The sequence below is a fragment of the Ursus maritimus genome, unplaced genomic scaffold, assembly GCF_017311325.1.
Source record: "Ursus maritimus isolate PB19 unplaced genomic scaffold, ASM1731132v1 scaffold_1, whole genome shotgun sequence".
Classification (NCBI taxonomy): Eukaryota; Metazoa; Chordata; class Mammalia; order Carnivora; family Ursidae; genus Ursus; species Ursus maritimus.
In genome coordinates, this window is record NW_024423343.1 from 3,132,170 (window position 1) to 3,152,033 (window position 19,864).

General features: G+C 57.7%; 1 protein-coding gene across 1 annotated transcript in view; it reads left to right on the forward strand.

Moving 5' to 3' along the window:
- Window positions 1–19,864, forward strand: part of PER2 (period circadian regulator 2) — a 37,943-nt gene that overhangs the window by 10,465 nt on the left and 7,614 nt on the right. Inside the window, exons 4-19 of the mRNA XM_040638590.1 lie at window positions 139–290; window positions 2,710–2,831; window positions 3,643–3,844; window positions 6,083–6,134; window positions 7,030–7,172; window positions 8,740–8,818; window positions 11,229–11,335; window positions 11,885–12,038; window positions 12,308–12,416; window positions 13,150–13,275; window positions 13,688–13,769; window positions 14,976–15,135; window positions 15,224–15,348; window positions 16,214–16,378; window positions 17,166–17,405; window positions 18,809–19,638. Of these exons, the coding sequence (XP_040494524.1) occupies window positions 139–290; window positions 2,710–2,831; window positions 3,643–3,844; window positions 6,083–6,134; window positions 7,030–7,172; window positions 8,740–8,818; window positions 11,229–11,335; window positions 11,885–12,038; window positions 12,308–12,416; window positions 13,150–13,275; window positions 13,688–13,769; window positions 14,976–15,135; window positions 15,224–15,348; window positions 16,214–16,378; window positions 17,166–17,405; window positions 18,809–19,638 (2,848 nt within the window). The remainder of the gene's footprint in view (window positions 1–138; window positions 291–2,709; window positions 2,832–3,642; window positions 3,845–6,082; window positions 6,135–7,029; window positions 7,173–8,739; window positions 8,819–11,228; window positions 11,336–11,884; window positions 12,039–12,307; window positions 12,417–13,149; window positions 13,276–13,687; window positions 13,770–14,975; window positions 15,136–15,223; window positions 15,349–16,213; window positions 16,379–17,165; window positions 17,406–18,808; window positions 19,639–19,864) is intronic.

A 19,864-nucleotide genomic window follows, 5' to 3' on the forward strand; every position in this document is an offset into this window, starting at 1 on the left:
CACACCCCGCAGTGCTCCACAGAGAACGACACGGACCGAGGTGTCCTGACGGCCTGGTCGAGAGACGGGACGAGAGGCGCAGGAAGGAGGTGGCAGGAAGCTAACGTGTGACCGCCTCTTTCTTTAATGCCATCACAGCGAGCAGTCCGCCAAAGCAGATGCACACAAGGAACTGATAAAAACGCTGAAGGAGCTGAAGGTCCACCTGCCGGTAGACAAGAAGGCCAAAGGGAAAGCCAGCACGCTGGCCACCTTGAAGTACGCGCTAAGGAGCGTGAAGCAGGTGAAAGGTACGTCCGGCTCACGTATTTGTTCCGAACTTGTAGAAATAACTTGGATTGTGTCGACTTTCCAAAACCCAGCCCTGAAATTGCAGAAGGAAATTCTAGAAGTGTTAATTTTTTACAACTTTTCTACTGTACTTGACTTTTAGAGGGAAAAAAACAGGTAGAAAACCAGCTGATAAAAAGGAATGTAATTATGGGGTAAAGGTTTCGTGCTCTGGGGGCTGGGGTCAGGTCATGTTCAGGAGAGCCCAGCATCCTCCAGGCTCAGGCCGGAGTTGAGCTAGGGTTCGTGGACATGTGTGAGCAGCTCAGAGCGGAATTTAAGCGAAATATCCCACGGTGTTGAGCTGAGGGCTGGTCGCTCCTTTGAAAAATAACAGGAGATACAGGGATGGTATTGCCAGATCTCATCCTTACAGAACAATACTTTATAGCTCCTGCATTTAAGACGTTGGGCAGTCCGTTTCTTGTTTGTCTAGAAAGGCGTGAATTTCCGTCGAGGCTGTCTTTCAACCAGGAAGCCAGGCAGAGCGCCTCCTTCCATCACCTGCACGCAGTAGCAGGACCTCCACGGTCCACATCCGTTCCCATCTGTGGGCATGCTTGGACCTTATTATTAGATGGCAGAATATGTGAGCGCTTTTAGGACCGGTCCGTGGTCTAGACTCAGGCTTTCACCTGAGAACACACGTGCGGGTTCGCAGATGCGGTGCGGGGATCTGTGAGCAAACCCTGCAGTTTCCGCTATTTGCCTCATCGAGCTCAGACGCTCGACATCTCAGTAAACTCCAGGCCCCTTAAATAACTTCCAGCAGCGCTGGGTCTTCCTTCGCTCGCTGCTGCAGCTGGACTCCCTCTGAGCAGCTACTCTGCACCCCCCCGCCCCCGGCTCTCAGGTGCCTGCAGGTGCCTCTGTCTCCAGGACAGAGAGAGCACACTGCCGTCGAGAAGGCGCCAGCATCGCTGGGGAACCAAGAACTTGACTGCTGGGTGAACTGTTCTGCAGACACCCATCCCTGGGGGCTTGGGCCGTGACCCCTGCACTCAGGGTCAGCTCAGGATGCTTTAGCTCTGGCGGTCAGAAAGGTCCGCGCAGCCTTGCTTTTGGTCTGTTGCTGGGAACGGGGTTGTGAGCTTGGAGAGTTTCTACGTTTCCTCCAGCGTGTCGGAGAACGCAGCAGGAAGCTTGGAGGAAGTAGACACCTGTGCCTTCCTGACTTCATAGCGGTGAACACTCAGGTGAACCCTTTCCCGTTACACGGGAAACCACCCCTCCTGCACTTTGAGGAATCTCTGAGCTGTTTCGGTCTCTTATGACCAGCAAGCGGAGCCAGAAGCCAGGCCAGCATCTCGTTAGGGCAGACGAGGGAGGTGCCCTCTCCCCGCAGGTGTGGGAGCCCCACCCCTGCTCTACCTGCTTTACCGTCGTGTATGCGTTAGTGCACGCGGAGACCCCCGTGGACTCTGCACGTTGCAAACGTGAGTAGAAGCAGAGAAGTTGTGAAGGCTGAGCTAAAGGTCAGACAGTGGGCTTTATCCTGTGATCATCAGTTACTCTCAGGCACAGCGGGCAAGGCGAGGCTTCTCACTAGTAACGATGGACACGGAGCCATATTTCAAATAGTCTTCGCATCTTCTAACATTTGCACGACTTTTGTCAGAAGGGCGTCGTGGCCTGCCCCGTGTGGTCGGCCGGGGAGAGCTTGCTCCAGGCAGGGAGGCCCGGGCTCTGCGGTGTGCTGGCCGGTGCTGGCCCTCTGCGTGCCCTCTGCAGGCTCCTGTCTAAGGCTGCACCTGCTTGCTGAGGGTTAATACGGTAAAAACAGACACCGTGCCTGGCCAGCCCACCCAGGGATGCTCACAAACCACGGGGAGGAGGTTCTCCGAAGGGCGAGTCTGCCAACACCCCTCCCAGGGGACTGCCCCCACCCCGGGACTTCGGCCGCCTCACGTGCTGGGTGGGCAGCCCCGGGAGAGTCTGCTCTTGGAAGCTGTACGTCCTGGGATGAGTGGCCCCGGGCAGGCTCTGCTGGGAGCAGTCTGCTGCAGTGAGCTTCCTCCCGCCTGGTGCTTCGGGCAGTGGATTCTGTGTGGATGGGAGTGTCTGCCGTGGCCCCCAAGGAGCAGGTGCAGGGGCTGCCACAGCCGCCCCAAGAGGAAACGTCAGCGTGTGTCGTGATTAAAGACCTTGCGGGCAAAGTGAGGGTTAGGCCCATGTTATTTGAAATAGTGTGTACTTACCATTGAAAACGTTCAGGAAAAATAAAACTGGCTTGTTTGCTTTGCCTTCACTTTTGTCTGTTCCGTTCTCTTGACGCCCCAGGAAGATCGTGTGCGTAGCCCCCTTTCTCGTCAGAAGAGTAGAGCCCCCAGCACAGGCAGGTGGGGCCGTTTTCAGGCCTCCCCTTGGTCTCTCCTGCAGCCAACGAGGAGTATTACCAGCTGCTCATGTCCAGTGAGAACCACCCCTGCAGCGCCAGCGCGCCCTCGTACAGCATAGAAGAAATCGAGAGCGTCACTTCCGAGTTCATTGTGAAGAATGTGGTAAGTGCCTGACACCAGTGCCGCCTTCCCCTGGAGAGCGGAGACCTTCATCAGGTGACCTAGCCGGGCCGCCACAGCCAGTGGCTTTCTAGCGGCAGAGTTTGGAACTTCAGGGAGTAAGCTCCTACCCTAAAAACAGTGTCAAGTCCGTGATTCAGACACAGCAGTTGTGTTGAAGTATTCTGCTGTTTTCTGTGAGACGGTCCTTCTCTCGTGGCCAATCCACCCCCAAACGTTGCGTGTATGACAGCGAGCCCCACCTTGACCGAGCAGTGACCAGGTGACCTTAGGCTCACTTTGGGGGGAGGTGAGGGCGCTGGGATTTGAACTCAGCTCATGAGACTCCAAAGCTTGTGCATTTTTAAGCACCCCATAAGGGTGGGGCACCCTTGGAGGTCTGGGGGATGGGAAGCGAGTTGTCCCTTCCCCTGTGCCCCTACTTCTCAGCCAGAGAGCAGACATAAGGGCAAGTGGGGACCCAGACCTACTGGAATCATGGCAAAACTGGTCTGGAGAGTGAGGCTCCCTGATCCCTCCCATGTCCTTCCTCCAGCACCAGCACCCCCACTGCAGCTGAACCCGCAGGGAGCTCTGGGCCAGGCTTCAGGCTGCTAGCCAGCAGGGAGGGAGCCTGGGCGGGAGCCTCCAGCTGCCCAGGTGGCACCCCCACCCCCGCCCTGGGAGAGAGGTAGGCTGGCAGAGGTTTGAGGCTGATGGCCCAGGTTAGAAGGAGCGGGCTGGAGGAGGGGGCCCTGAGGCCTCCCCTGACCCCCTAAATCTGTGTCCTCATGCAGCTGCTTCTTCCTTCCAGGGTATGTTTGCTGCAGCCGTGTCCCTGGTCACCGGGAAAATCCTGTACATCTCTGACCAAGTTGCCTCCATCTTTCACTGTAGAAGGGACGCCTTCTACGGCGCCAGGTTCGTGGAGTTCCTGGCGCCCCACGACGTCAGCGTGTTCCACACCTTCACCACGCCTTACAAGCTCCCGCCCTGGAGCGTGTGCAGCGGACCAGGTGAGGGCCTGGGGCGGCGGCCGGGCAGTGGCTGCCTGGGCTTGCGCACCCGCGGCACGGGGAATGTGGGGGCTGCTGCCTTCCCAGGGCCGGGGCCGGGCTGGTCCACCTGGTGCGGGGCGCGCCCCAGCTCTCCTCTGCCGGAGACTGGCCCAGTGCACCTGCCTGACAGCTGTCCAGGCCAAAGATGGAAAGCTACTTGTTCAGATAAACTGAGAAAAGTAGTCTTTTCACAAATTTCAGAGAGGGAACACCGTTTCAGAAGACTTTAAGAAGTGTGAGGTGTTTTAGAAACGAAGTTGCTGTGAGACGCTGGGGTCTGGGTGCGAGGGCACGGAGTGTGGGCGAGGGCACGGAGCTGTGCGGGCAAGGCTGGCGGGCATAGGCCAGGCCCTGCATCCCGTGGGCAACCTCAGTGATGTCAGAGTGACATGGCAGTTTCGTGCAGGCGGACGGCGACGTGTTCCTGCACTGAAGCCGCAAGCTTCCCGTGCTCATTGGGCTCCAGGCTGCACAGTGGCCACTGCTTCCGGGCCGCAGGCTGTGTGGTGCATCCGCTGCCTGATCTGCCTGGTGTCAGGCTTCTGGGCCTGGCCGGCCCGCTCTGCTGCAGCAGCTGGGCTCTGGCAGTTCTCCGCAGGGTGTCCTTGTCGCGTTCCTCCCACGTGACTGGGAGGACTTGGGGTCTGGAAGGCTGGAAGCTCTTACCGTGGCCAGTGCGGGCCTTGCCCATTAGTAGGTGCAGGACAGGATGGTTGACTAGACAAGTCTCAGCAGAAACGTGGCATGGGATCCTGGCAGAAGGTGCCAGATGGGAGGGGCCCGACCCGCTCAGGCCTTCCCTGCAGCCACCCCCACGCTTTCAGTGGGCAGGGCGGCCAGCAGCCTGCTTTTGACGTGTGAGTCCAGCAGCGACTGTCTGCTTGCCCCTCATTGGGCTCTGGTCACTAGGAGTCGAAGGTGAACAGGTGCAGAAACACTAAGCCGCCGGGAGAGGTGACAGGAAACAGTGGGACTGGGAGTCACCCCAGACAGGCCTGACCTCAGTTGTGATCTTGGCAGAAGGCTGCCCGGGCCGCATCCCTCAGACCTGGTCCCCGTTTCGCCCTTGGCTTGGAGGTCCGCATCTCTGCTCACATCAGATGCACCTCAGCCCCACTCCCACCGCCTCCTGGATCGTGGGTCCCTCTCCGCCGCGTGCTCCCCACCTCCTCCTGCTCGCAGTCAGCCGGCCAGCCGGCCTCCACTCCGCCGCCTCCGCTGTTCCCTGGCTATATCCTTCTGACAGCAAACAACCTGAGCGTTGCTTTAGGGCTGACTCACGAAAAGAGGAGATGCTTGCTTTTGGGTTTGGTTATAGAGCTGCCTGCCTTCTCCCAGAATTCCCACCTGAAGACTGTCCAGGCAGGTCACTAAAGCTTGCAGTGTGTGTCACGAGAACCTGTAGGTCACTGCGTGGAAAAGACAGCAATCTGCATGTGGGTTTATGGCACAAACAGGCTGGCACTGTCTCCCTAGGATGGTTGCCACTGAATTTTTGTCTGAATGAAAAAGAAGGACCAGGTGACTTCTCCGAGGCTTTTCCAGGCTGGTAATTTTACACCGTTTTCCCCTCTTAGTGATTTCCTACTTCTCCTCTTTCTTTTGAATAGAGGAAACTGTATGTGAAAGATCAACATCTAAGATTTCTTTTTAAAAGAATCCTATGTTGTGAAAACAACATTTCTTCATCTCTGATGACGCTGCCCGAGTGACATCGTGTTTTTGCTAGGCGTTACAGAGTTCGAAGTAGGTTAATATTTTAGCAAAAAGATTGACGTAAGCTTTGAAATGACCTGAGTTGCTTCTATTAGATCTGAATATTCCCCAAAATATGTAAGTTGAAATATTTAGGGCTTTACGTGCAAAAATTCTGCCCATCAGTCGGTATGTCTCGCGAAGTTAAATTGTTAATTAGTTGGTGTGTTTGTGGTGGCCTATGAACCATTTCAAAACTGGTAAACTTCTGGTGGTAAGCTTTTAGCATTTCATAATTTGGTACGTGCTACACTCATGAGATATGTTTGATTTTTGTTGAAACTGTAATAAATGGTCTCTAAGAGCTCCACTTTCTGGTTGTGTAAATATGGGTTCACGCCCTGACCCCAGGTTCTGCTGCTTCTCTGTGGCTTGGGGGAGATCGAGCAGTCTGTACTGTGTTGTGCACTCGGGTGGCTGACTTTGGGCTCTCTCTCGTAGACTCATTTACTCGAGAATGCATGGAGGAGAAATCTTTCTTCTGCCGCGTCAGGTAAGCCCGTGGCAGGAGCTCCCAAACGGGCAGTGGCACAGACGTTTTCTCCTGAGCCCCTCTTGTGAGGTCGAGGAGATGTAGGAGTGCCCCCCAGTTCCTGCGTGCTGTGACCCCCTGTGACCCTCTGCACCCCTGTTCTTCAGGGTAGAGGCTCTGCGGGGGCACCCCTGCCGCGCAGTGCGCATTTTCCTAAAAAGTCTGTGTGAAAACACCGGCTGGATTTAAAATGTGCACAAGGCGTTAAGACAGCCTGGTCAGCAGTGGGGTGATTTCACTGCTCCACACGGAGAGCCTGGGGAGCCTGGACTTGGTGTCCGTCACCTGCGAAACTGCCCGAGGGCCCCTCCCTGGGAAGGCGTGTCCCCCAGGGAGGCCCCACACTGCACATGCAGCCTTTAGTTCAAGTGTGCATTTCCCCAGGGGGAGCCCACGGCCTCCCCAGCAGGCTTTTGGCCGGAAACAGAAACACGGTGACTGGTTGCACATCAGCTGCAGTGTCAGAAGTGACCCCCGACTGGGTCCTGCGTGCTCAGAAGCTAGGGCTGGGACTCACCGTTGAAGCAATGGCTCTTGCCCCAGCGACATGCTCTAGGGAAGGGCTCCTGGAAGACCTTCCACTGCCCAGGGCTGTTTGCTCTTTGGTCTGCCCTTACTGTCATGGAGATCTGAGCGAGTGGGGCGGAAGCACAGCCTGCAGGCCCAGGCCAGCATGCCCAGCTTGGCCCGGGTCCCCAAGCGAGGAGCCTGGCTCTGTGTCGCAGGCTTCTGTACAGCAAATGAAAGGTCTGCTCTGGGAAGAGCCACTACTGGGGGAGAGGTGACTCCCGATAAACGATAAACGACGACTCCCTCTGTCATAACCGCAAACCTCTGACCAGGCCCTCCTCCGCAGTGTTGGGAAAAACCACGAGAACGAGATTCGCTACCACCCTTTCCGCATGACGCCTTACCTGGTCAAGGTGCGGGACCCGCAGGGCACGGGGGGTCAGCTGTGCTGCGTGCTGCTGGCAGAGAGAGTGCACTCGGGCTACGAAGGTAACCCCCCGGCCCAGGTGGGGCACAGGCTCCGTGTGGTCCCTTGGTGACACCCCCTGGTTGACGCCTCATGTCAGTGAGGCTGACCGCCAGCTCTGGCCTCTCCCCCCAGCCTTGGGCAGAGTCTCCATCTGCCTCGAGATGCACACCCACCTTTGTCACCCGGCCCCCCCATAGCCGCTGCCAAACCACCTCCCCACGTCTGTTACAGGGTCTGGGTGCCGGCATCTCCCACCTGTGACCAGGCCAGTGCCGTGACCGGGGTGCCCTTCCCCCTTCCCCAGCCACTGCCTCCCATCTGTGTGGTGAGAATGGCCCTCAGCACCGGTTCCCCAAGCCCCTCCCACCCTCATGCAGCCCCACACCTGGAAGAACGCAGGGGCACCACTGCCTGCTCAGAACCCAAACCCTGCCCCTCCCTTCCCACCTCAGCCCGTCCTGCCTGCCACTGCATTCCCCACCCTCACACACACTGGCTTCTGCTGGCACGCTGGCCACCAGACTCCCAGTCTTTGCTCCAGCTCTCTCCTCCCTCCCTCTATGTGTAGAAAGCCAGTCCCACCTGTCCTGCTAGCTTCCCAAGCCACCTGCTCCCAAAAAAACACCCCAAATCCGGGCTTTCCCTTGAAGCCCAAAGGGCCCCAAGGCACTCAGCCACACTGATTCTGTCCTGCTGGCGACCCCCTCCCACTGAACGGCCTTGTGACATGGTCCTCCTGTGGTACCGGCCACAGTACCTGGCCTGGAACCTTTGTCACCCTGACAACTCAGTCGGCCACGTGACTTCAGAATTCCCAGAGGGCAGGTGCCATCTTTAACTGCTGAACCTCGGGGATTCAGTTTGGTCCATGTTTCATTGTATTCATAACCTTTTTTCAGTGGTTAATGAGGTCATCTTTTAAAAGAGCATTTCTTAAAACCAAGGGAAATGTTTGGCGAGCTCCTCCATACAGAATAGCCTCTTCCAAATATTCAATAAAGATTTAAAGGGGTTACTTAGATTTCAACAAGTTACTCCCCAAAATGATCTGAGTCTCCTCCAAGAATGAAGCTTTGGAATTTTGAATGTTTTGTCCGTGAATTTGGTGGTTGAGGGAAATTCTGGATAGATGATTTCCTTTATGCAAATAACTCTACCACCTTTGTCCACCCTAGAAACTGTAAAGTCCTCAGTACAATGACGTTTGCTGAGAATTTTGAATCTAAGAACTTAACTCATTTTTAAAAAACCAATTTGTTCAGCTCACTCTTGTGGGATCTTGGAAGTCATGAATTTGCTGGGAGAAGCCTACGCAGCACCGCACGGTTCTGTGACTGTGCCAGTTCTCAGCTTTCTAAACTAAACCCACCCACAAGGAAGTTGAGAAGCGGGCTGGCGGTCATCGGGCATGGGCTCCGCGCTGCGCCCCATGCGGTGGGCTCTGTTGTTCAGGACTCACGTGTTAATTTTCTTCCTTCGCTGCCCATCTGTCTGAACCTACGTGGTATTTTCTAGTAGCTGTAATACAACTGTGCTAAGTGTGTATTTCTTAGAATCAGAAACGTGTATAAAATTCTATTCTTTCAGCCCCTAGAATTCCTCCTGAAAAGAGAATTTTTACGACCACACATACACCAAATTGTCTGTTCCAGGATGTGGACGAAAGGTAAGCACGCGGTGACGCTGGCCCGTCTGCCGGCACCCGCCTCTTGCGCTTAGCCTGTCTTGGAGTCAGTGCTGCACCCTCCGTGTCAGCAGACTCAATCACATGCTGGTTAGCGTTTCTTCATGGTCTTGGTGGTTACTTCATGGCAATTAAGTGAAGCTCAGTGAATGTTCCCGGTTTCGACACGGAAGCTATGTCGCTAAAGCGAAGGCTGCACGTTGGTTTTGCTTAGTTGATACTCCACAGAAATGTTGAACTGTCTGTAGGCAGTGAAGGCATTCTGGAATTGCGGTATGAATACTGTGTAAGTGGGGCATTCTGGGGAGCTGGTCATCATTCTCATTGAGTCTGTCTTTATTATCCCGTTGAAACCCATTTCAAAATCGCACATGAGTGAAGGATGGAACCGCCAGGGATGGTGTGCTTGGGACAGAGTTAGGGTTGAAGCTGGAGACGCCATTGGCAGGATCCCAGCAGAGATGCGTCTGCCGGCCTGTGTGCCACAGACCACTCCAGGGGAATCCCCTCCGTTCCTTCCCGGACCGTCGCTCGGTCTCCCACCCAAGGCGCTCTGGCTGGTGCAAATGGTGCTTGTTGGAGTCGGAAGCACTACCATCCTGGGAAGGTTCTGGGTTGGCCGGCTTTGGCCCAAGGCCTATGGAGCGCCTTCCCCCAGCTCCCCCTGCATGAAACAGAAAATGCTGCTGGCTGCTGGATGCCGACAGGGGTGGGGAAGAGCTTTCCTCAGAAGACCCATGGGAAATGGACCTAGATGTACCAGCACTCTGGCCTTTCTCAAATGGGCCAGGGTGGCCTCCTGAGATACTGTCAAGGATCCAGTCTATCCCATCCCATTGCCTACACCTGGCCAGGGGCCACTGGGTACCCACCCTGGTCACAGGCCACGGATTGTCCTGGGAAGGAGCTGCTCCCAGGCAGCCAGGGAACCTTCAGCCTCCTGCTCCGGCCGCTCATGGGTGTTCTGCTGACCACCTGTGGCAGAGCCACCGGAGAGACAAGGTTTCAAGGTGTAGGTTCCTGGGCCCCACCCAGCCCTTTCCAACAGGGTCTTAGAGGGTGGGCCCGGGGAGCTGCAGTCATAAAGCAAACCCAGGATAATTTCTTTTTCCTCCAAAATCTGAGAAGGCCTGCCTGCAAGCCGCCACAGGTGTCACTCGTGCAGGAGTTAGTGAGCACTCCAGGTGCACGTGGTGTATGGTGGGCGGTCTGCAGGGCCTTTCCTAGTGAAGCCCTGTAGGTGGCCCAGCCCATGGAGTGCAGGACAGCTGGGCAGGTGGCCAGGACTCCTCCCCCCCTGCCTTCCTTCTCCCTTCCCTTCTACTGCTTCCCCTTCCTCTCTTCCCCTTCCTCCCCCTCCTCTCCTCCTCCTCCTTTCCCCTCCTCATTCCCCCTTCTCCTTGTCCTCCTTTTCCGCCTCTTTCTCCTCCTCCTCCCCTTCCTCCTCCTCTCCTTCTCTTTCCCCCTCCTTCCACTCACCCCCACCAAGCCTTGACCTGGAAGAGCGCCGGGAACATTTTGTACATCCTGTCAAAGGAAAACACAGGCCTGGAGAGAGTGTGTTTTGGACCAGGAGGAGAAAATCAAATAATAACACTGGGCCCACAAGAAAGTTCCATTCTACTGGGAACGAGCAAGCTTTGCTCTGAAAACTTGGAGAATGTCCTTCCATTTGAGCAGAAGAGTTTGAGGAAACATCAGCTCAGATGCAAGAAGACTGGCCTCCAGGGGGAGGCTGAGACGCAGCTCGGAAGAGGGAACAGTGGCTGTGTGGGCAGAGGGCGCCGGACACCAAGGCAGAAGGGCACTGGGAAGTTCACCCCAAAACCTTCTCCCAGAGATAGAGAAGCAGCTGCAGGAGAAGAGCGAAGGCACCCAGCCTGCCAGTAGCCTAAGTAATAGGAGAAGGGAACCCTCTGGAGCTGGAAAGGAGGCACAAAGAGTTTTCCAGAGTCCAGGCAACACTTGTTTAAAAAAGGCCATGCCAGCCACATCTGGCCGAACTTATAAATGACATGAAGAAAGAAAAGATCTTAGGATCTTTCCTAAGGAACAGCAAAAACGTGATCATGACGTGTTCCTTCAGAGCTAAGACACTAAAGCCCTGAGCCTGCGCTGGGTCGGGCCTTCTAGGCCCAAGTTTTCTACTGCAGACCGGTGGGGAGGCTTTTGTTGGCTAATTAATTGAAAAGACGGTTCTCTGTTAGCCTAATTCTCAAACCTTGATCTTTGGGGAATTTGCAGTCTGTCTCTTTTTCCCGAAGAGCAGGAGGGTTCTTGGAGATGGTCTGCCGCCCTGCCTGCGGGCGGTATTCTGGAGCGGTCCAGAAGCGCCTGGGGCTGAGGCCCGGTGGGAGCTGCCGCTGAGCGCCTGTGTGTGCTTGCCTTGCAGGGCCGTCCCCCTCCTGGGCTACCTACCTCAGGACCTGATCGAGACCCCTGTGCTCGTGCAGCTTCACCCCAGTGACAGGCCTTTGATGCTCACCATCCACAAAAGGAGTAGGTCCCCTTTCATGATAAATCCTGAGATCAGCCAGTGTAGACGGGTCAAATTGGTTACCAGCGAGTGGGGGTGGATGCCCTGGCTCTGTGCCTGAGCCCTGGCTCCGTCAGTCAAGGGTAGTCGTCTCCTGTGGGTCCCTTTGTGGGACGTGAAGCTTTGGCAGCCTGCTTTTACTGTCGGCTTCCCGGGGTGGGGGAGGTTCCGCTGTGGCGGGAGAGGTGCTGACCGGGCCAGGGGGGTGGATGACCCGTGTCCCCACCAAGCGAGGCCCCACAGACACAGGGGACTGAGCATCCCCTGGAGAAGACCAGTCAAGGCTAGCAGAGATGTGTGTGTCCTGAAATATGTGGTGGCACTTCTGGAAACTTCTGAACAGCCTGCCGTTGCAACTTAAAGCAAAGCGGGGGATTGAAAGCCATAGGGTTGAGGAGGTTGGCATCTCTGAAAGTTCTGAGCTGATTCCAGAGTGGAGCGCACCTCGGCTCTCCTCTTGCCGAGAGCACCAGCCACTGGTCCTCACACCCACGTGGCTCCCACTCTCGCAGTTGTGCAGTCCGGCGGGCAGCCCTTCGACTATTCTCCCATTCGGTTCCGTGCCCGGAATGGCGAGTACGTCACTCTGGACACCAGCTGGTCCAGCTTCATCAATCCGTGGAGCAGAAAGATCTCCTTCATCATCGGCAGACACAGAGTCAGGGTGTGAGTGCGCCCAGTGCGCAGCGCGGCTCGGGGACCCTCGCTTCCCCACCAGCAGGTGGCACGGGGCAGGACTGGGCGACCAGGACCCAACCACCTCCCCGCCACGTACCTGTGCCCCCAGGTGGGAGGGACCTCACGCAGCAGAGCAGTGAGCAGAAGGGAGGAGGCGTTGCGTGGCGGGTAGCAGCCCGGGGGTCTGCAGGAGGAAGCAAGCCTGGCCGGGGTGTGCAGCCCGGGGCCCAACTAACAGGGCCACTAACACCGCGCAGGGGCCCTTTGAATGAGGACGTGTTCTCAGCTCAGTCGCCCATGGAGGAGAAGGACACGCCCCCCAGCGTTCAGGGGCTCGCGGAGCAGATCCACCGGCTGCTGCTGCAGGTGCGTACAGGGCGCACGCCCTCCTGTCCCCCGGCGTAAGTGGCCGGCAGCTGCCCAGAGACCCGGGGTGGCCATCTCACTCCGTCCCACTCCGCTCTGCACCCCTGATGCCCGCGGTCTAGGCCCAGTCGGCACACCTGCAGCTGCATAGCTGGGGGCAGCACCCCATTGCATATTCGGGGTGACTGTGTCTGAATTGTAGCCCTGAGCAAGTGACTGAAAGATACAGCCAGAACCCGAGTCCACCCCCAGGCCCTGCTGCCAGCCCACACATGGCCCCCCACAGGCGCACGGGGTGGGAGGGGGTCACCATGCCGGGACCTGGGGGGCATGAGGATACCTTCTCCCTGTTTCTGGGGACACAGCACTCAAGAAGACTTAGCGTGAGCACCAGTCCCCCGGCTGGGCAGCTCTGCTTCCCTGCCTCCTTAGTCTGCAGCGAAACCACGGTTTATTTCTAAAACCCCTGGGTAGACCCCGGACTGGCCCACACTGTATGAACTGAGGGAGAGGGTTAAATGAATCCTTTCTCGGGGAGTCTCCCATGACTGGGACTGGGGTGCACCCTGCAGCCTGACCCTGGGTGCCAGCCCAGCCCCACTTTGTCCTCACCCAGTGCCCCGGGCAGGTGGTGGCCTCTCTGCGAGATGGGCGTGTTGGGGGGGGCGCTAACCCCACAGTGCCAGCTGTGCCCCCCAACCGCGTCCAAGGCCCCCGTCTGCTGTCTCCCCAGCCCATCCCCCACAGCGGCTCCAGCGGCTATGGGAGCCTGGGCAGCAACGGGTCCCATGAGCACCTCATGAGCCAGACGTCCTCGAGCGATAGCAACGGTCATGAGGACTCCCGCCGGAGGAGGACCGTAAGTCTCTTCTGCCCCTGTCTGTCCCTGTCCCGGGGAGACGGGGACGCCCAGGAGCCACGGAGCCCAGAGAGCCCTGGCTGCCTGCTCTCGGAACCCTGCTCACTCGGGGGTCTTACTCTCAAAGGGGGGAAGCAGCCCAAAGCTGTGGCTACAGTTTGGGTGAAAATGACTTAAAGCAGGCAATCAAGCAAGAGTGAAGACGTCACAAAAATGTCACCTGCCATGTTGCACTGTGGTCTTTAGATGACCGAAGGCCATCTCCAGCCCTGCCTCGCCCCAATTTCTCCCTGAGAACTCACTTAGGTGTCGCAGGATGTCTGCGGCTCTCCGCTGTCCGCACTGCGGGCTCTGGCCGAACCGCTACGGGGCCTCCTAGAGGGAGTAACGTGCTCCTTTGTTTCCCCTCAAGGAAATTTGTAAAAATGGTGGCAGCGTCAAAGATAAAAGTCATCCTGGGGAATCTGGAGAACAAAAGGGAGACTCCGCGGCAGGTAAGAGCTTTCTGTCCATCTCCTTAATAAAACGTTCGTGTGACCAGAGGGACCCGCTTTGACTTTAACTCTGGATGGCAGGGAATCAACCTCTGAGGCCCGCTGCATCCCCCCTTGTCCGGCAACCCCGCTCTGTGTTGGTGCGGGGCAGCGTGGCCCTTCACTCCGCCAGTCTTGCTGACCCTCGTCACCGGGTGGGCACCTGGCACCCTCTACCCCTGTTAAGGGGTGGCCAAGGCGTGCATTTCTGCCCCCCGGCCCCTGTTCTCCTTGCTCTGCGCAGTGGCCGGAGGGCTGGTGCTGACAGTCATGTGAACACACGCTCACCTCAGGGGGCCGCCCGGCCACCCACAAGCATTCATACGCGTGAATGAAGTGTCCCAGGTGGCCAGCACCAGCTTTGCTCGTGGGCCCCCTCTCCCGGGGAGCCAAAGGCACAGGGGGCTGTGCGCCACCCCCCAGCACCTGAGCCCGCCTCAGCACGCTGTGACTTGGCACCTTTGTGCCTGAGCTCACCACGGCCCTCTCCCCTGGTGGCGCTGGCTGATCCTCTGCGCTCAGGGTTCACCTCCTCCGGGAAGCCTCCAGCGGCTGCCCACGCCTCCTCTTCTCCAGGATTTTTGGCCTTCAGGACATGTGGGGGTGCACCTGCTGCAGTCTGTGTGGGTTTGGGGGACGCATCGGGGAGCAGGACACGGCTCTGCCCCTGGGGCCCCTCAGGCAATAGCATGCGGTGCACGTGGAGATGGCAGGAAGAGGAGCGTCCACAGCAGGCTGCCCCGGAGACACGTTGTCGTTAGTACTGCCGGCTCACGTGTCTGGGGGTGCTCTCCTCCCCAGGACAGGCCATATCCATCAACCATAAAGCATCTGCAATCTTGTTGTCCTCGAACTTTTCAGGAGCTCAAGGAAGAACTGGCCTTTTCCACTGCTGAGTCCCTGACCGTGGGGCCAGCGCGGACCAAGTGCCACAAGCCCCAGGGGGAAGCGGGTCCCCACCCTGGTGACGGCGCCCTCCAGCTTCCCTCAGGGATGCACAGTGGTGCTCGCCCCAGCAGGGCCGCCTGAAGAGCCCGCTGTCACTGGGTTTCTGTGTCTGAGAATCACAGCCTGACTTTTAGGGAAAATTTAAATGCTTTCTGAATAGAAAATCCTCTTTAGGGGAAACAAGTTTTAATGGAAAGAATTATTTTGTCCTTCTTTCAGAAAAGCCAAATAGTTCCTCTGCGCAGATGAAAGCTGTCCCCGTGGAACGGGACAGCTCGGGCACCAGCCTGCCCACAGGCGGCTTTCCTGAGGAGCTGGGCTGCAGGAACCCGCCCGCTGGGTCCTACCAACAGATCAGCTGCCTGGACAGCGTCATCAGGTGTGGGCACTTCCGGCCCCCGCCCCTCTCGTTCACGCACTCTCGGGGCTCCCGTGTTCCATGAAGCCCTTTCTGACCCTCCGCACAGGTACCTGGAGAGCTGCAGTGAGGCGGCCACCCTCAAGAGGAAGTGTGAGTTCCCGGTGAACGTGGCAACGCAGAAGGCCAGCGATAAGCGACAGGCAGTGGCCAGCCCCGGGCTGCATTCTGCAGGTGTCTTGTTGCTTTGAGCTGTGCGGCGTGCGATAACTCGGGTCCTCCGCTGTGGGATCAGGTGTCATTGAAGGCCCGGAGCCCCCTGCCCCTTCCCATAGGAAGTCTGAGCGGCTTCAAGGACACAGTATGTGGGTGTAGGCTGTTTCTTAAATGACCAAAGTAGCTCAAAACTTAGCAACCTTCTTACAAGCTAGAGATAAAGGCGATTTGGGACTTGGAGGCTAGGGTCCTGTTGGGGCTGCTGGAGGCCTGGGGGCATCTCACATTGTCATTCTTGGGCAGGTCTTGTTTCCATCATCTCTTGGAGGGGCACAGGCCTCTGAATGTTAGCACACCCCACGAGTTAGATTACATCCCGGGGCCCTCAAACGTTGTGAGTGTTGCTGGTGGTCATTACCAGGATCAGAATCCGGTATCCCATTGTTGACGGAGCACTGGTGTTGGGCAGTCACACTGTGACGGATAGTCCCTGCCCCAGTCCTCGGGGAGAGAGAGCCAGCCACTGGCCAGCACCCAGCGGAGGGTGGGCTCCTGGCTGCCTGCGTGGCTTCTGTCCACGGGCCTGCGGAAGGGCCAGCCCTGCTCAGAGGCCGTGGACCCAGAGTTCCTGCAGCTGCCCAGCCGCCCGCCTCCTCCTAGAGGACTCAGGCTGGGAGACTATAATTGTGCCCATTTCAGACTTTCCTCTTCTCCATCTTTACCCTGTGAAGAAACACCTGGGGACAGCCCGTCACATGCCCCGGTCTATGCAGTCTGCGTGGGTCACCTGGGTATTGGCGCACCATGTGGACAGTGGTGTTTCTTACCCGAGAGCTTTGCTTTTATTGCATTTCTGTGTCTGTGTCCCTTTTCTCTTATAAAGAGGCGGCGTCGCCCTCCAGGGTGAACAGCCACGCGGAGGTCAGCGCGCACCTGCCCTCACTGGCCCTGCCCAACAAGGCAGAGAGCGTGGTATCCCTAACCAGCCAGTGCAGCTACAGCAGCACCATCGTCCACGTGGGCGACAAGAAGCCACAGCCTGAGCTCGGTAGGTCGCTGGTTCTTGGGTGATGTCTGGGGCCGTCTGGTTTTAACAATGAAAATGAGAAATCCCAGCGCAGGAGCAGGGCGGGTGCGGCCACACCTGTCTGGATCCCCGCCGCGCTCTGGCGCCACCTAGTGGCAGGTGTCTGCTCAGGCGTAAATAGGGCAGGGGCCTCCTGGGGAAGCAGCGGGAGTCCTGGGCATCCCCCTTCAGTTGGGGCTGAGGGTCCCTACCCCCTCCCCTGTTTGAGGAAGGAGCCAGGACAGGTCATACCTGCAGGGCAGCCAAGGGCACCATTCCTGAGTTATCTTGTTCACGACACCCAGGAGTGAATTGAAACCCAGATTTGCTCTTTGCTGAGAAGGGAGGGACGGTGAGGGAAAAAGCACGGAAGAGAGTTAGTGGGTCCTGTCTGCACCCACAGTTCCACGGGTCACGGCGGTCGCACCGGAACCAGGGCAGGGGCCTGGTACCAGCTTGGTGTGTCATGCTCTCAGAGCTAAGGGCAGCCCAGAGGCAGCATCTTCAATGTTGGGCTGAAACCCCAGATACCCCACATTTCAGTTTGCTTCGAAGACCGATCCTGGAGCTGCCCAGGCAGTGGCGCTTCTGTCCTTGCCTTGTGCCTTTGATTGTTAACTTCTCAGAGACGCCTGAACGCATCACGGATCTCAGCCCCGGGCTGTGGCAGCGCGAAGCATCTCACGTGTGTGCGAGGGGCTCCCTTCTTCAGAGACGCGGTGTGGGTTTCCCCGTAGTTTTAAGCCCCGGGGCCTGTCTTCTGTTCCAGAGCTGGTGGAAGATGCCGTGAGCGGGCCCGAGTCTCCGGCCGGCCGGCCGTGTGTCCCAGGCCCGGAGAAGGAGCCCCTCAGGACGCTGGGCCTCACCAAGGAAGTGCTGGCCGCCCACACCCAGAAGGAGGAGCACACCTTCCTGCTCAAGTTCAGGGAGATGCGGAAACTCAACGTCTTCCAGTCTCGCTGCCATCATTACTTGCAGGAAAAGTCCAAGGGGCAGTTGAGTGAGAGAAGTAAGTGCCGAAACCCGATTTTAAAAACGTTCCTCTTGGCGGAACGGAGTCCAGTGCTCCTGTCGACGTGTGCAGCGTCCCCAGTTAGATGCAGGCTGGAACGTAGTGGTGGTGCAGGCTGTTTCTGCAGAAACAGGTGTCCTCTGGTGTCCCTGGGGGAACAGTGCTATCAAGAGCAGTGACAGTCCCAGGCTGGCCCCCGCGGAATGCAGTGACACCACGTCAGACGTTTCTCCCTGGGTGACTGTGAGGGGCAGGGATCCCTACCTGCCCACAGGACTGACAGGGCATGTGGCATCAGACTCCTGAGGACACCATAGGAGGGAGTGGCCCTCTTCTCCCCAGCCTGTGGGCCTGGCTTAATAAAGAGTTCCAGCTCCCTCCTGCCCCCTTGGCCAGCAGTTTCTGCAGTGCACAGACTGTGCAGCTGTCCCAGGAGCCCAGTGCTTCAGCCACTAGTCCCACCAGGGGACAGATTTCCTTTAGAAAGAACACCGGACAGAGTCCAAATCACAAAGCCTCTGCCCACTTAGCACTTGGCCTTGGACTGGCCCATTTGTCTTCAGCGCAGAGCGAAGGTAAGCAGCACCCCTTGGCACAGCTGACAGGAAGTGTCACCACAACCTGCTGCAAAAGCCCTGAGTTACCCTGTGTGACCTGAGAGGAGAAACTGAGGTTCCTGGGACCCATCCCAGGCGTGGCATGACCCCCCAGCCAAAGTGCTGCTTGCACTAGCCCAGGCCCCGGGGGGGCGTGGGGACAAGTCCAGAGTCCCTTCTGCTACCCGTGGAGACCTCCAGCCTTTTCAAGAGGCACTGGTCACCAAAGAGAAGGAAGGCGGCTCCAAGAGCGCATGCTCCCTTCCACCCTCCGACCTCCACTCGGGCTGGAGTCCAGGCTTCGTCTGACAGGCAAAGCAGGAAACATCTCGTCTTAAGGAACAGTAGTGACGAAGCCTGTAAAATTCAAAAATAAGGTTGGATGAGATCAGGGGTCCTACCCTTCAGATTTCACAGACCAGTGTTGGGGAACAGCAGAGACTTACCAGCCTTTTAAACGAAACCTTTTAGATACTACTTTTCATCATTCTTATTTCGTAACAGAAAGGACATTTTAACACCAGAAGAAAACGGGGCATGTGATCTTGCAATTAATGGCAGTCCTTAAAATTGGTTGACTCTGGTTTTATGAACATTTTGTCCTGAGTGTTCTCACTTGACTGAGGGCCAGGGAGCACCTGATGGTGGCCGGAGAGGCCACACGCAGGCTGACGTTTGGAAACACAGGACTGCGGAACCAGGAGGTGCCCTTGCATTCCCCGGAGCCTACGAGTCTGAAAAGTGATACAGCAGGTGTCACATAAATGTTTACATCTTAACTCTGGTGTTTTCCCATTATTTTAGCTGCACCAGGACTAAGAAATACTTCTGGAATAGATTCATCTTGGAAAAAAACTGGGAAGAACAGAAAACTAAAGTCCAAACGGGCCAAGCCTCGAGACTCCTCCGAGAGCACTGGGTCTGGGGGGCCTGCGCCCCACCGGCCCCCATTGATGGGACTGAACGCCACAGCCTGGTCACCATCGGACACGTCCCAGTCCAGCTGCCCCACAATGCCCTTTCCTGCCTCGGTGCCTGCTTACTCCCTGCCTGTGTTTCCAGCCCCAGGAATCATGCCCACACCAGGGACGGTGGCGGGGGCACCCCTGGCTCCCCAGGCCAGCTTCGCAGTGCCCGCCGTGCCCATGGACACCCAGCACGAGTTTGCCATCCAGCCCCCGCCGTTCACTGTCCCCTTGGCCCCAGTCATGGCGTTGGTGTTACCCAACTATTCCTTCCCTTCGGTGACCCCCAGCCTGCCCCAGGCCTTCTTCCCAGGCCAGCCTAACTTTCTGTCTGAGATGATCCCTGCCTCGAAGCCCGAGCTCCCTGGTAGGACTTCACCCCCCAAACCGCCATGCACGTGTCCTCAGGAGGAGCGTGGGCCAGCAGCATCTCGCGCAGCCACCCCGGCCTCTCCGCCGCCCGCCTCTGGGCCCCCGGGCAGAGCCTCCCCTCCGCTCTTCCAGTCCCGGGGCAGCTCACCTCTGCAGCTCAACCTGCTGCAGCTGGAGGAGGCCCCCGAGGGCAGCGCCACGGCCACAGGGACAGCAGGGTCCTCGGGGACCGCGGGTGCAGGGCCGGACTGCAAACCTGCCGCATCCTGGGACCGGCAGCCGAAGGCATCGCCAATCGTAAGCATTTCCTGCCCTTCCTCCTGTAAAGCAGGCGGCAGAGGCGGCACGCAGGGCGGGCAAACCCGCGCCCTCCTCTCCTGCGCGGGTGCTTACACGCCTCTGCCGGACTGTGCCAGTCGTGACGTAAATACACACGCTGGAAATGAATGACTCCAGTTCAGTGACCCCGTCAGAGGGGCCCCGGGGGAGCTTGTAATGGTTTGGGGACCCAAATGCAGGAAGC